This window comes from Dermacentor silvarum, chromosome 9 (assembly GCF_013339745.2).
Source record: "Dermacentor silvarum isolate Dsil-2018 chromosome 9, BIME_Dsil_1.4, whole genome shotgun sequence".
In the NCBI taxonomy this organism is placed as follows: Eukaryota; Metazoa; Arthropoda; class Arachnida; order Ixodida; family Ixodidae; genus Dermacentor; species Dermacentor silvarum.
The window spans coordinates 124417604-124434173 of record NC_051162.1 but is presented as its reverse complement, the minus strand read 5'-3'; the positions used below and the strand labels follow the sequence as shown (position 1 = coordinate 124434173).

At 46.7% G+C, this 16570-nt stretch overlaps 1 protein-coding gene across 3 annotated transcripts in view; it reads right to left on the bottom strand.

Moving 5' to 3' along the window:
* LOC119464235 (uncharacterized) overlaps nucleotides 1-16570 on the bottom strand; it is a 107054-nt gene that overhangs the window by 2270 nt on the left and 88214 nt on the right. For all 3 annotated transcript variants that reach the window (XM_049655532.1, XM_037725124.2, XM_037725125.2), the window contains 5 exons: nucleotides 13243-13308; nucleotides 12673-12801; nucleotides 11989-12114; nucleotides 4374-4510; nucleotides 949-1024 (listed from right to left, as the gene is read on the bottom strand). In XM_049655532.1, the coding sequence (XP_049511489.1) occupies nucleotides 949-1024; nucleotides 4374-4510; nucleotides 11989-12114; nucleotides 12673-12801; nucleotides 13243-13308 (534 nt within the window). The remainder of the gene's footprint in view (nucleotides 1-948; nucleotides 1025-4373; nucleotides 4511-11988; nucleotides 12115-12672; nucleotides 12802-13242; nucleotides 13309-16570) is intronic.

Below are 16570 nucleotides of genomic sequence, written 5' to 3'. Positions count from 1 at the left end.
GCTAAGTCTAGCTAAGCATGGTTGGGACTACTTAAGCTTAGTTAGTCATCAATAGCCAATCGATATCCAATCAGTAGCTCATCGATAATCGATCAATAATAAATAAATTCCGGAAAATGATGGGGATGACTTGGTAGTGCTTAGCCTAGCCCAAATACGTGTCCAATACCTTGTGATAGTCAATCGATAGCCAATCAATGGCTAATCAATCATCGATCAATAATCAGTAAATTCCGGAAAATGCTGGCGATGGCTTGGTAGTGCTTAGCCTAGCCCAAGCAGGTGGCCAATACCTTGCGATAGCCAATCGATAGCCAATCAATAGCTCATCGATAATCGATCAGTAATCAATAAATTCCGGAAAATGCTGGGGAAGACTTGGTAGTGCTTAGTCTAGCCCAAAAGCCAGGACTAGCTAGGTGCCCATCAGCTCCACTGTCTCTTTAGCATTGCACCTGCAGTGCAAGCTACGGAAATTTTTTTATATCACGCATATCTTTCAAGTAACTGGATAGGTGCTTTCCAAGTGTGCTAGACATGAAACAGGTATTCTCATATCTGACGATCCTGTAAGGAGTTCTTCCATGAAGGCCGCATTCTGTAAACATGACAAAACTCACTGAACATTTAAAAACTACTAATTCTTTCTGTAGCTCTAAGCTTTTCCTGATTCGGGAAGTACAAGAAACTAAATTTCCGATGGACAGAATTATTGATCGCCTGGAAGGGTTAAAATTATTGGCTATGTGAACAACTTACTCGGGATGACACACCAACGAACCAAAGCCGTGGAGAGACAAGTTCGTTTTGAATGCGCGCCATCACCCGTATTGCAGAACAACCTTTCGGACGAAGCAATGAAGTTATGGAGCGTTGCTAATAATCGACCTGTAGCGGACTCACATGCACAAAATGACAACACATTTGAGGTCGACATGTGACACCTACCTGTATCGCTTTCTTGAGTTCCTTAACTTCTTCTATTTTCTGGCGTATTTCACTGCCGTCATCAACTCCTGGGGAACTTTTCGAAAAAAGAAAACGAAAGAACAAGTCGCACACTTTTACTCAGATGAGCCGCCAATATGAAAGTGGAAAACCTCGAAAAATATGAAGCTCTCGAGCAACGGGCACAACTGTTTACCTGAATGCTTCAAAAATAGCCTCATTTACTCAACTCCCAGGACTCCAATAAAGTCAAATAAAAGTGACTGTCTGGTATCTCGAGATTTTATTCACACCACAGTGAACATCAATTCAACGTGGTAGGACACCTGGTTATTGAATAAAACAAAAAAAAATTGTGGCTTCCGCATAAAAGACAAGACACATGACAACCTAAACATCTTACACACTTATCAACTCGGTAAGCGTCTATCGGTTATATAACTTCAATTAAATCTTTCTTTGGTGCTTTATAATATCATTGCAGTTTTCGCAACTATAAAGTACAAAAGGTGCATGAACATTGTAAAGTGCTTTTAACGCATGCTAATTACAGCATTAAGATGGTAAAATGCCAATTACCTGTGATACTTAAACATCATTATCCCTAAGAATAACACGCCTGCTTCTTATATGCGCTCCGCTGTAATGATACTAGCCTCTGTATTTCCATTTTTTCCCCGTTACCTGGTATCAAGAAACGATGTGCGATTCGCTGCGGTGTCCCCGTATCTATGTGAATTTCTCTTTCCGTGTACAAGCGTTTAGTTGCGCAACGACTTGTTAACATGTCAACTTCTGATTCGCATTTAAGGCAATATTAGCTGATTATCTTTTTTAATGAACACATCTGACATATGTATCCTCTGCAGTTTCTTCCTTATGTCCTGTATTACTGCACCCCTTGTTTGCCAATGTTCGGGAGTACAGATCCTCTCAAGCATGATGGAATACTTTCTGTCTGCACCCGCCCAGTATCACTGATACTGACACAAAAACAATCGAAACGTTATTCAAAATAAAAGAAGTTCCATAGTCAGTGTCTCATTGCGACCTCTATCGTAGTTAATGTTGAACTGGATATTTATATAGCAGGAACAATAAAAACAAGAAAAATAACCTTACTGTTGCATAAAGAAGAGAGTTGAACAAAATCGGCGTAAACAATTTAGGCACAGAAATGCAAGACAGATAGAAGAAAGAAGCACTTAGTAATAATTAAAAGTCGCTATCAATACATGTATGCACATTTATATGCACATGTATGCACATCATGCACTCAAGCATGGTGTGCAAACGCATCACTAAATGTAATCACATACGTCAGATACAAAGAAACTTCACATCTTTGAAAGATCATGAGCAACACAAGCAAAAAAGGTAAATAAAAGTACGCACTTAGTCCCCTGAGCATCACTTTAAGAGAAACAGCCCATGCAGTGATAATATATAATCATGCCTGTGTAAAAATTAAAGCCAAGTCAGAAACTTAAGCTAATTTTCATAACAAACCTTGTACTTAGCTTTTGCCCTCCCTAGCTTTTTGGTGCCTTAATGCTTAGAATAAACAAACCTTATAATTCAATATAGCTTTTGCTTAGCCTTATCGCCTCGAAAAGGGAGCGCTTTTTTTTTAAGTTAGCCCGTCGGATACCTTAGGGTGCCACTTATCCGGCGCAAGAAGGCTCACCACTGAAAAGCAAATTGATTTCGTCACCGTTTTAAGGGATACCGACGTTTGTGAAGCGCACCCATGTGTGAAACTCATGCGGTCTGTACTCAGGGACCGTCAGAATCCCACAGAGATATACAACGACGGGGAGTTTATCAGCAGATTTGGCTTTTCGACACAAGCTGTCCACCTACATGCGGCCACTCACTCCGAGCACAGATGCTTGCGATTCTCTCGTGTGGTTGCCTCACGACACGGCTCGTACCCGAGAGGGGTACGAGCCGTGTCGTGGATTGGCTACACTGGACACTGATTTTCCATCGCCTTTTCCAGAAGAGAAAGGAAGGACCCCACTGTCAGCAATGGGGAGAAGAAACGATGCGTCTGCCTTTCCTCGGTCGTGCGTGTGCGGCGGAAGGAGGGTATTTTCCAAGTGGCACACAAGCCTTTCGCTACGCTTCGGCGTGTCCTCATCAGGCCGGAACACCGGCTACCTCTTGAATGGTCGCAAGCCGTACTAGACATTCTAATGGCAAGAAAATCAGGCAGCACATAAAGGACGTGGCACATACAATGACTGCCTGGCAATGAACCACGCGCCGCACTTATGCAGTGCCATGAACACACCCACACAAATGAAATAGCGAAGACATCTTTCTAGACGAGAGACGGACGACACCGCGAACTCACCGTTGTTTATGCTGCTTTTGGGCAATCTGTGTTAAAATGCATTCCAGTTTTAACGTTATTGCTTGTAGCGACGGCAAACTGCTTTGATTTCAATAAGCCAGCGATAGCGGCCAAAAGAAAAAGTTCATTACCTCGCTACCATGCTCGCCCCTTATGACGACAAGGTCACCTTCAAAAAGGCTGCCTTTTAACACAATAAGGCTAGTTTTCCAATCACACCTTGGGATTTTTCTCGTACCTCTATTTTCCCTACCCTTATAAAAAGGCGCTTTATAAAAGCGTTAATGCTTGCGAATACGGACCTAAAGACTGCTCCCAAGTACTTATACCACTGAAGCACGGCCTCATCGTTCCTGCTTCCTACATGACAGACTTGCAGCGTTTTAAGCGGGCAGCCCACTTTTGACAGGAACTGCGGCAACTGGTGGAAAGAATGAAAGGACAACCTTGGTAAAGCTCAGCCTGTTCTCGTCGCATACTTGGAGCCAGCGTTCCCTCGTCATGCTTTTATCTTTCTTCATTTTTTTAAGTTATGGGTTTTACGGGCCAATACGACGATCTGATTATGAGGCACGCCGTAGTGGAAGACTCCGGAAAATTTGGACCACCTGGGTCGTGCACCTAAATCGTTAACGTTAACGATTAACGTTAACGTTACTTTAGGTGCTGCTAAGTACACGGGTGTTTTAGCATTTCGCTCCCGTCTACATGCGGCCGCCGTGGCCGGGATTCGATCCCGCGACTTCGTGCTTAGCAGCCCCACACCACAGCCACTAAGCAACCACGGCGGGTGCTTTTATCTTGATCATCCCCGTTATAAACCCGCAGTTGTGCGCAGGCTGCACTGACAGTCGGCGACGAGATTCGAGATTAATGTGCGCTAGCTCTAAACGAGTCTGAGAGAGGGATATGTTCTATGCCCTTGTTCACAAAGCTTTTCGACCATAAAGAATATTTACTACTGGTCCTACGCCTTCGCTGATGCATCAAGCATCAAGCCTCAGAGGCGCCCTGGTCTATAGAGTGATCTTTCTTTCCCTGACTCTCGAGAAATAGTTTTACTCACCTTAGAGACCCGTCTGCCTTCTCGTCTTCGCACTTTTTAGAACATTGTATCATGTGTTTTTCGTAATCTTCCGGTTTTATTTCTTCGACGCATTCCGGGCACTCTGTAGTAAGTTTTGAGCAGGTATCCATGTGTTCCTGCACCACCATCACAAACACATGGAACAAGGCGCGTTAGTACCACTACCTATAGTGGCTATCCACTGCGCTTGCACTTAACGGCCGCTAGATGACTCTGAAATGTGAGCGAGAGCGGCAACCGGCAAGAGCGTGTTCAGGTATTTGCATAGGCAAAATATCAATTCACAGTGGAGAAAAAGAACTAGGAAGCTTACCAGGATATATGCGACCAGGTATGGCGAGCAACACGGCAACAAAGAACGTCAAAAGCATATTTGGCTATCAGGCACACTCAGTGGAAAGAAAGATTGACTGGGCGTGACGTATTTATGGGCAGGGAAAAATTGCAAAGAAAAGAATCAAGAGTTAGTGGAATGCCTAATGACGGATATTGATAGTTTCGGGAATGAGGCCGAAATTATCCTGTTGGGTGACATGAATGCCCACATGCAGGATCTAGATGGTTATACCGACAACAACAGGACGTTAATGCTAGATCTCTGTGAGCAACGTATTCTCGTTATCGTGAACACGGGGTCAAAATGTGATGACAAGATCACAAGGGAAGGCGGGAATAGACAATCGGCCATCGATTACTGTCTGATGACAGAAGGAATTTATGATCGGTTGAAAGAAATGGTCATTGACGAGGAAGGCTATAGCAGCATAGGGAGTGACCATAAACGCGTCATTTTGAAAATGGGATATGTAGTTGCAAAAGAGTGCAAGGAACGAAGAATGACCAGTCCAAATTTGAACGCTCAACAAATAGCAAATGTAGTCACAAGAGTCGAGAAAGAACTTGACAAATGGCCAAGAAAGAAGTAAGAATATAGTGAGCTTGTAACTGTAATGGCGAGAGAAATGAGGTAAGAGAAGCAACATGCTTGTTGGAAAGGGAAAGGGAAGCCGAGAAGCTGGTCGAACAGGGAGATACTGGAGGCGATTGACGAACGAAAGGAAGCATCACGAGAACTCCGACGGGCAAAAAATTCACAGTTGCCGCAAGATAAAATAAGCAGAAAATGCGAAATATACCGCAGGAAAAACACAATGGTTGAAATATTAGTTCAAGCAAAGATTGAAGATGAAAGTGAACGTTGGTTGTCCGAAATACATGAGAAAAAGAAAGCCGCACCTTAATATTTTGGAACCGCTATAACTTATTTGGCAGGAAGTCGGGAACAGTACAACAACATATCCTTGACGAAGATGAGAACAAACTGAAAGGGGACGCGGCATTAAATTACGTTCGAAAAATAACAGCCGAATCATTTCAGGGCAATGGCGAGGTGGTTTCTGAGAATAAAAAGAGAATGAATGAGAACCAGGCGGAAAAGAAGATGGAGCTGAGTAATTTCAACGGGAAGAAAGCTAAAGAGAAAATTCCTAAACGCACAGCCACCGGGTTTATACGAGGTTCCCGTTAGGCTGATTAATGAGCTAGAACCAAGAGTAAGGAAGCTCTGTTGAAAGCAGTAGAGAAACGCTTACAAGATAAGCGAAATACCATACAGTTGGCGACAAAGTAGAATAAATTTAATTTATAAAGGTAAGGGGAGAAAGGTAGAATTTACTCGTATAGACCGTTGACTATTACATCGGTAATATACAGGTTAGCAATGCAGGCGATTAAATGAAAGCTGCAAGCATGGACAGAGAATAATGGCACATTGGGAGAACTTCGGAATGGTTTCAGGCGTCTGGATGATAACTTACTTGTCCTTACTCAGTGTATTGAAATAATATCCAGAGAAGAAAGGAGACCGGTATATGGGGCCTTTTTTAGACATTACCGGAAGGTATGACAACGTAGACCGCAATATTTTGTGGGATATTCTGGAAGGGGAAGGTATAGGCAATGACTGTATACAGCTATTGAAGGAGATTTGCCGAGAAACTACCGTTTGTGTTGCATGGGAAGGTATGAGGAGCAAGGATAAAGTTGATACCAACAAAGGACTGAGATGGGGTTGCCCTTTATCCCCGCTGCTGTTCATGATGCACATGGTAAGGATGGAAAGGGCGCTAGAAGGAATCAATATCGGGTTTAACCTCTCATACCAGTAAGCCGGAAGAATAGTTGAGCAGCAACTTCCAGGTTTATTTTATGCGGACGACATTGTGTTTCTTGCTAACAAGCAAAGTGATATGCAACGTCTGGCTGAGAATTTGTGAGAAGAATGTGAGAATTTAGTATTACGATTTAGCCTTAAAAATCAGTTTTTATGGTGTTCAATGGAAAGCAGTGAACAACAGTGTTGATACAGGGCCAGGAAATACCTCGCGTATATGAATACAAATACCTTGGTGTATGGATAAACGAAGGCGATATATATCTGGAGACACAGGAGAAAACAACAACAGCAAGAGGGAAGAGAAATGCGGCCATAATGAAACACAGGGCGCTATGGGGATACAATAGGTACGAGGTGCTCCGGGGTATGTGGAAAGGTGTAATGGTTCCAGGACATACATTTCGAGATGCGGTTGTCTGCTTGAAGTAAGGGGTACAATCAGGACTCGATGGCAAACAAAGGTCAGTGGGACGCCTCGCGTTGGGCGCTCACGGGAAGACTACTAATGAAGCAGTGCAGGGTGATATGGGCTGGACAAATTTTGAAGTAAGGGAGACTCAGAGTACAATTGAATTTGAAAGAACGACTGAGGAATATGGAAGAAAGTAGATGGGGATGCAAGAGTGTCCAGGTATTTGTGCAGGAAAAACATTGACTCACAGTGGAGGAAAATAACTGGGAAGCTTACCAGCAAGTACACGGCCGGTATGGTCAGCAACACGGCAACAAAGAACGTCACACGAAAGTGAGAGAGGCTGAGACTGTGTCATGGGTGGTGGAAATGAAAAATAAACCTGCTATAACTACCTCAAAAGAAAAAAAAACGAAATCAGGAAAGAAACAATTTATGATTACTGAAATGGAAGCTTCTTACTTTTCGAAGCGAGATCAGGATTCCTTAGAACGCGCAGTTATAAAGCGATGTACACCAAGGATGAAGATGCATGTGGTTGCTGCGGTAAAGCTAGGGAAACGATGGAACATGTTTTATTGGAATGTGAAGAAATCTACCCAGCTGCCAGTTTAGGCTCCTCTGACCTCCTTAAAGCCCTTGGTTCAGAGATAGAAGGAGAAAGTAAACATGTCCGCTGCAGAGATTAGTAAGAGGTGGTTGGAGGTTTGGTGGCTGAAAAGTAGGGAGACCATAAACAACGGAGACGTACAGAAATAGAGTTCCCAGTAATGGCTCATAATGTATTGATGCTTGGAATTCTTTGTATTTGTGTGTTTTCTCCAAAATAAAGCTAGGACATAGGCAAAATAATAACAAAAGCTTGGTGGCGCAACGCACAACCCCTTTTCGAAGGGCACGCTCATAGCCTCCATCCATCCATCCATCTATCCATCCATCATCCATCCAGTTCTTAGGAGGAAGTCCGCTAATACCGGATTAAGCGAAATCTACGCTGCCACTTCAGTCACTTTCTGTGGTATTTGATTGGTAATGGCGTTTGTAACCAAAAACAGCCGATTGGCAGATACGTGAGGTGAGATTGTTATAGGTTTGAGGTAGGGAGGGGGGGGGGGGGTCACACCGAGTAGACGACGGAAGGGTCGCGACGCTGACGAATCATCGTATACAGCCACCGCAACATGCCATACAGCGAAATCGGCCTTTAGGCCAGACAACAGTTGTTCAGCACACTATCCGCAACGGCGATGCTCAATCGGTTCACCGCCGCCCTTATCGCGTTTCCGCTGCGAAACGCGTCTTAATCCAAAAAAATAAAAAGTCGACAAAATGCTGGCCAAGGACATCACCGAACCGCCCTCTGGTCAAGAAGAAGGACAATACCTGGCGATTTTGTGCTGATTATCGACACATCAAGATAACGAAGAAAAACGTTTATCCCTTGCTCCGTTTAGATGACGCACTCGACTGTCTTCCCGGCGCCCAATATTTCTCCTCTATTGACCTTCACTCAGGTTATTGGCAGATTGCTGTTGACCCACTGGACCGCGAAAAAACCGCATTCGTAACTCCAGATGCCCTCTATCACTTTAGAGTAATACCTTTCGGTCTTTGCAATGCGCCGGCCACATTCGAGCGCATGATGGATTCGCTTCTTCCTGGCTTGAAATGATCAACCTGCTTGTGCTACCTTGACGATGTCCTTGTTTTTTCGCCAACATTTGACAGCCGTCTTCAGCGCATCTCCGCCGTTCTTGAGGTATTCCGCCAAGCCGGACTCCAGCTCAATGCTTCAAATTGACGTTTCCGACGCTGCGAAATGACCATACTTGACCATCTCGTCAACGCGGCGGGTGTCCATTCCGATCCTGAAAACGTTCGCGCCGTGAGGAATTTTCCCGTACCTTGTTCGGCTAAAGACGTACGCAACTTCATTGGATTGTGCTCTTATTTGCGACGTTTCATTCGTAATTTTGCCCCCATTGCGCGTCCCCTTATTGAGCTCCTAAAAAAAGTCACGGGCATGCGCGGCACACGCAGCACAGTCACAGTGTAAGCTAGTGGAGCGGCTCAAGAGTAGCTCCAATTTTGGCGCCATGCACACCACGGTCTTCGCGACAAAATCTCTTCGCCTCGTTTTGACAAGAACGATCTGAACTGTCCGCCCGGCGTCGACGGCGGGCTGCGGCTTGTGGTACCTGGCGGCTTGCGGCTGCGGCTTGCGACGGCGGGCTGCGGTGCCCGAGAGCAAGCGCTTGCGTGGCTCAGTGGTAGAGTACCTGGCTCCCACGCAGCGCGCACGGGTTCGATCCCTGCGGGAACCGGGTACTTTTTTTGCATTTCCAGCGATAGCGGTTACGCTCTCCGGACGCCGTCGGAGGAGGCGGCGGCGGCAGCGGTGGCGGACACTATCGCGAACCGAAACGGCTATTAGAATGAGCCCATAACAGCTTACGCTGTAAAAGACATTGCTTTTACATGGGGCTCGCCCCAAGCTGCTGCCTTTTCGGCGCTTATCGATGGCCTCACCACTTATCCTATTTTAGCGCATTTTAATCCGACTGCACCGACGGAACTTCGCATCGATGCCAACGGCCATGGAATCGGTGCCGTCCTCGCTCAGCGTCAGGGTGGACACGACCGTGTTATTGCGTACCTCCTGTCCGCACCGGAGAAGAATTACTCAATCACAGAACGAGAGTGTCTTGCTCTTGCCTGCGCAGTCACCAAATTTCGTCCCTACCTGCTTGGCTGCACCTTTACCGCCGGAACTCATCATCATTCCCTCTGTTGGCTTTCTTCGCTCGAAGAACCTACAGGCCACCTTGGTCGTTGGGCTCTGCGCCTCCAATAATACTCGTTTTCGGTAGTGCACAAGTCTGGTCAGCTTTATCAAGATGCTTATTGTTTATCACGGAATCCTGCGGATTTCCCTGACGTCACCGAGCAGGACACCGACGCCTGCATCTTGTCTATCTCGGACCTCGTAATATACGGGACGAACAACGCGGTGACTCGGCTTTACGGTCTATCATCGACAGTCTCAGCTCTGCCACACCCGACCCTTCACTCCACTTGTTCTTCCTTCAGGATGGCACCTTTAACCGCCATAATATGCATTCTGAGGGTCCTGAACGCCTCCTCGGCGTGCCTGCCCATGTGCAGTCAGCTGTACTTTGCCAGCTTCACGATGAGCCCACTGCTGGTCACCTTAGTGTCACCTGCACTTATGATCGCGTCCGGCGCCATTCCTTCTGGCCTGGTCTCTATCGCTCCGTCCAACGATATGTCGCTAGCTGCGACAAATGCCAGTGCTGCCAGAGGCCAGCTATGCTACCTGCCGGCGTGCTTCATCCTTTCGACATTCCCGCCCAACCGTTCTTTCTTGTTGGGCTCGACCTTCTTGGCCGCTTTCCAACCTCAATATCAGGCAACAAGTGGGTCGCCGGCGTGACCGACTACGCGACGCGATACGCCATTACCCCCCAGCCATCTGCACTACGGATGTCGCCGACATTCTTATTCATTACATCATCTTGTATTTTGGTGCTCCTAGACAGTTTCTGACCGATCAAGGTCGATACTTGTTTGTCTCGCGTCATAGAGGACATCCTTCGTTCCTGCTCTACACGCCACAAGCTCACAAGTGTTTACCACCCGCAAACGAATGGACTCGCAGAGCGCTCGAATCGAACTCTGACCGATATGCTTTCAATGAAGGCCTCCGCTGACCACCGCGGTTCGGACGCTGCTTTGCCGTATGATACTTTCGCCTGCAACTCGTCTAGACATGACACCACTGGCTACTCGCGAACCCATGTCTTCGAATTACGCGTGCGATGCGTTTACCAATTGAGCTACCGCGGCGCCGTTTTCCCATCCACTTTCCATAGGGTATTTATGTTCATCTACTAGTCCGCGAATATACCCCAAATTTCCGGGCGACTAGCCGCTCGAGGCACTTTGTATTCGCGGACATCTTTCACGCTCGGAAAAACACTTTTATGGAGCACTTATTGAGGAAAATAATGCTATATTGATGGTTTCTCATGTGGCTTTACAATTTTCTCATTGGCAGTTTTCATCTAATTAAAATAAATGAGAACTAGATTATTTAACCAACACTAAATGTCTAATTAGGCGGAATGCAAAAAATATTCCGAGTATCTCCAAGAGACGGCAAACAATGTTGCCTTGGTTTTTTTCAGCTACGTAGCATTTGTGTATATTTAAAGTTCGGCACAAGTTAAGTGAAACACGCCGTGTGTGGGTGTGTGTGTGCGTGTGTGCGTGCGTGCGCGTGTGTGTATGCGGGCGTGCGTGCGTGTGTGTGTGTGTGTGTGTGTTTGTGTGTGTGTGTGCGCGTGCGTGCGTACGCGTGTTTGTGTGCGTGCGTGCGTGCACGTGTTTGTGTGTTTGTGTGCGTGCGTGTGCGTGTGTGTGTGTGTGTGTGCGTGTGTGCGTGTGTGTGTGTGTGTGTGTGTGTTGTGTGTGTGTGTGTGGTGTGTGTGTGTGTGTGTGTGTGTGTGTGTGTGTGTGTGTGTGTGTGTGTGTGTGTGTGTGTGTGTGTGTGTGTGTGTGTGTGTGTGTGTGTGTGTGTGTGTGTGTGTGTGTGTGTGTGTGTGTGCACAGACGGTGGTTTTCTCAGGCTCATGGTCCGTGGCACTTGTCTCCTCAAAGAAGCCGAATGTGTGTGGAGTGAGCTCCTGAACAAGCTTTGCGCAATGTGGTGATCGCTGTTTCAGTCATGGATCCAGAACCTCAAACAGGTACTACCTAACGCTGCGTATTTCTCTCGTATTCACCGCTAAATCACCACCGAAATGTTTCGCCCTTATATCGTCTTCAAGAAGTACGCAACCCCAACTCAAGTTACCCAGCAAGTTATCATTCATAACTGAATGTACATGCTTGAGTAAGTTTACTTTTTTAGAGCTATATTATACGTAAGAACCTTCCTGAGCAATAGATGTTAGTTTGAAATTAGAAAACAAATTGGTTCTTGCCTCAATCTCTTGTTCTTCCCACGGCTTACTGCAGTATGGACAGAATACCGATTTGTAAACAGCGTCGTTTTGGTGTTCACCGCCACCTGCGCCTATTGAAGCCAAGGGCGTGCTGTCTTCACAATCCTAGAATTGAAATGAAAACAGATGGTTATTGGACATACAGAAAATGTATCTATGCTGTAAGTCTTAATCGTGTTAAGGTTAAGCCAACTGATGTCTCTCTTATATAAATGTTGAAACGCGTCATATATTTGACAGGTACAGTGCAGTAAAATTGAGACGCGGATAGGCTAACAGCAGCGAGCGCCTATTAAACGCAAGTACATAAACTTACAACGTGTAATATCACTCTGTAACCGGTTTTTAAGCGTGGAGTATTCCCAAGTGTACGTTTTGAAGTCAGAATTATGCCACTGTTAGAAATGCAGGAAACAAAACAATGCATTGACATATTTTCGAAATTGCTCACGTTTAAAATTTTAGCTCTCTACTTCACCAATAATATGCGCGAGCTAGGTTGGGATATAATAAGCAAGAAAAATGTTGATAGGCGCAATATGACAGCTGTAAGAAAGATAGGCAGCCAGACAACCCCTTACCGCCCCACCCCCTCTTCCAGTACAACCCATACATTTCTATGTGAAAGAAGTTGTCTTTTGTATCACTGATCTGCGCACTTACCATTGCTCGGTCGTCAAGGTCAGCGCCAACAGCTGCACGGACTGGCTTTTCAGTTTCAACAATTTTGCTGCAGCCTTCACTGTTCTCGTGTCCTGGATAATTCCTATGCTGGCTTGGATGCTTTTCTTCCTTGACGAAAAGAATATTTGAAATCACAAAAAATGCACCAAGTCACGTACCCGTTCCCAAGTGCAGGGCTGCTAATCGGATTTAACTTTGGTTATCCGCACTTATTTCGCTTCTGTTTCACACACGCTCACTCTCTCTATATCCTCAACGTAATAGTATTACTATGTCTATATTAGGTGGTCCATATTACTAATAGGTGGTCTCTAAATACAAGTCAAAGCAAGGCAAACCACGACTGCCATGGTCCACATACGCTCATTGCTTTTTTAATAGTTAGTCGTGAACAATCAGACCAATACTGCTAATAAACACAACCTGCGTTTGTGCAACTTTTCGAGGCTCTCCAGTTTTGCCTGCATTAAATTTAGGCGCGACTGTTTAAAGTATATTGTCTGAGTCTTATAATTATAATCGAAGGCAGCAACATGTGTGATTACTCACCAAATTCTCGGGATGGGGCCGGTGCACTTCGATCAAAGTTTTAGCGTGCTTTTCCAGGATGTGATTCTGAAGGCATAAACACACAGGTAAAGGACGAATGTATGGTCCACATTATTGGCGCCATGATCTTCTGGTTATCATGGTCGTTGTCGTTCCAGTTCTTGTTGTGGTTGTTAAAATCTTATTAGTTTATAGCCGTACATAGAACGTTGAACGTTGAAGGCGTTCGAAAACAAAAATTTGTGACAAAAACCACTAAATATTACGCGTTGTTATGCAAAGCTCACAAGCAGCCTCTTAGCTGCGTGTGAGCTTTGTGTGAGCTTTGTGGCTGCTTGTGAGTTCATTTCATTCTGAGAGACATAACCCCAAAGGAATGAAAAGAGACAGCAATGACATTCTTGTCATAGCATAGTTTATTCTTTGTATTTTTTTTACTTTTTTATTTTAGTGGAGGCCTCCCCTGATTTCCCCTCAGGAAAGTGCAACGAAACTGCCGTCACCGTCAGCATAGAATTGCGTTTGGCTCGTACCAAAACACGCATAAGGACAACTGGGTTTATGGGGGATTCACCTTGAAACTATCTAGCGGTTCAATCAGTGCTGTCCGCTTTGATATCCATCGTTCAGGAATCATCAAGTAATCTTGGCACAACTGTGGGTGATTGCGGTTCAGCACGTACACAAGCGCTGATGCGCGCCCTTAAGACATGTGCACATCACGTCCGTGAGCGAAAGAATATTGTCACAACCAGCACTAATAATGACGTCAAAACAAGCACCAAGAATGACGTCACAACAAGCACCTAGATTGTATGGCCAGAGCGCGCGTGATCGTAAATGTTGAGCTCACCGATCCTCGCATTTCTATGCCTGCAACAGCAGAGGTACGCTACTTTTTCCTCGAAATATTTGTAAGAAACTTCAGAGTTCCACAAGCCACTCGGCAAGAAGGCGGCACGATAACGGACAGCAGGAAGCGTTTAATAGACAAAGCCTCACACACATCTCTGTCTGCGCCGACCGCAATGTAGCTACAGGCAGGCAAGCGGGTCTGTGTACGGGACGTCAACTCCCCCGCGACCGCCATGGAGCCAGCTCGACGCCGCCACTCCTACGTAGGTGGAGAGTCCGACGGGAGTACTCCAGCCCAACCGGATGCACCTGATACCAACGACGGGACATCCTGCGGAATGCACTACCAGCCCACCTGGAACTCCAGCGGCGGCGCAGACCGCCATGTCCACAACAACGCCTGAAGCTGCTCGAGCAGCCTAAGACCATAGAAGCGCATCGCCTCGGGAAAGCACGTCCACTGCAGAGGCACCCCGGGGTTCTACTTCTAGGCCACACGTCTCAAGGTTCAGCAGAAAGATATGCAGGCCGAGAAGGCTCGACCTATGAACGTCTTTTTTTTTTTTTGAGTAAGAGTTCCTTCTGTTTTGTTATTTGGTTTTACCGAAGGGAGGATGTAGTGTATGTCAGTACCGCCGCATGGCAGCACAGCATCCACGGCTATATAATGGCTGAATAAACCCTGTTGGGCACTTGCCCACCCGGAGAGTCGGCTGCTGCGTCATTCGGTCGCTCGACAGCCGTCAACATTGAACTGCCTTTGGATCAGACAGAAACAAGCATCAAGACGACGAGAATACTGTTGTATATCCTCCATTTCGGAGCCTAATCATCCCCGCGCTGGGGGCCGCCGACGATGTGGCGAGGAGGACTCCCCACCTAAAACAGCACTGCTGAGGTCACTGTGGCAGAAGCGCCGGACACTTGACACCCGTCATACTGCGTGCAAATTACTGGCGGGCGCGTTCTACGAACAGCGACAGGCGTGGTGCCCTTCAGGTTTGGAGTGGATTGCCTGCACGTGCGGGGTGCAAGAAAGCCTGTTTGGCACAGTGAATTTCTCTGTCTCTCTACTCTCTACCCTTGCCCGCCGTACCTTCTAGTCAGAATAAATTAGTTTTCTTGATGCGCTCAAAGCGAACGGAAGTCTGTCGTTTTATTGTGATAGCAATTATATGGACACTACAACCGGATTTCTGCCGTCGGCGTCACCGTCATCGTCGCCGTGAGGTTCCGTATAGATTCCAAGGGCGATAAAATCGTCGCCGCGCGCCGTATGCGCGAGCGAAAGCGCGCGGGGGACGCGCGCTATCACCGGAGGGCGAACTCGATCCCCCGCGCGCTATTACGGAGAACGAACGCACGGCGGAAAGCAAACACGACCGTCGCGCTAAAGGCCGTGGGGGTATGGGAGGGAAGGGACGCGGGGCGACGCTGTGCACCGGCACCAAAGGCGTATCTTGCAACCGGGCATAAGGGGAACTTGCCACTCAATCTCCCAGGCGAAAGCAAGAAAGAGGAAGGGCATGCGCGAGAAGGAAGGGGGGGGGGGGCAGCTTCTACTCTGCCAACAACTTCTCCTCTGCACTTAGCCCGGCGGTGGCGGTCGCCCGCACCGTCTTTTATCTCGACACGGCTCTGACCTTTGTATGCGCTGTGCATTCGCCGTTCAGTTTCCGTTGAAGCTGAGACCGCACGATTCTTCGCCCGCTGCAGCGGCCGCGCCAGCTTTGTGACAGTCGTTGTATGCGGTCATTCAGTGTGATCTATTCATATTTGCTTGTGCGCGCTGACACCACGCTTGTTAATTCAGTTAGCGAATGTGTCCAAGTTTATGCAGCCGATAAAGCTACTATCCCTACTCCGAATAGCTCTCTGCTAATTTGCTATCGCAATTGATGCTTCGCCTTTCAGGCGAAACTGCGACTTTTTTCCATAAGTTAAATAGTATCCGCCTCTTATTCTACAACAAATACAACTGGGTACATCCTGGCATCTCCTTGAATCTAGCGGTTCAATCAGTGCTGTCCGCTTTGGTATCTATCGCTCAGGAATCCTCAAGTGATCTTGGCTAAAGTGCAGTTGATTGCGTCAGCAGATATACAGGTGCTGATGGCGGCCCTCAAGGCACATGATGCCGTGATGCACATGATGCCGGTGCACATGATGCCCGTGAGCGAAAGAATGGCGTCACAACATGCGCCAAGAATGACGTCATAACAAGGACCTAGAATGTGCGGCCAGAGCGCGCGTGCACGTAAATCTTGAGCTCACAATTTTTTTTTTTTGGCATTCCTATGCGTGCAACAGCAAAGCTACGCCACTTTTTCCTCGAAACATTTTTAAGAAAAGTCAGAGCTCCTCGGGCCCCTCGGTAAGAAGGCGGTATGGCAATGGACTGTAGCAGCTTTTAATAGACAAAGCCTCACACACATCTGTGTCTGCGCCGACCGCAGTGTAGTCACCATGCTAC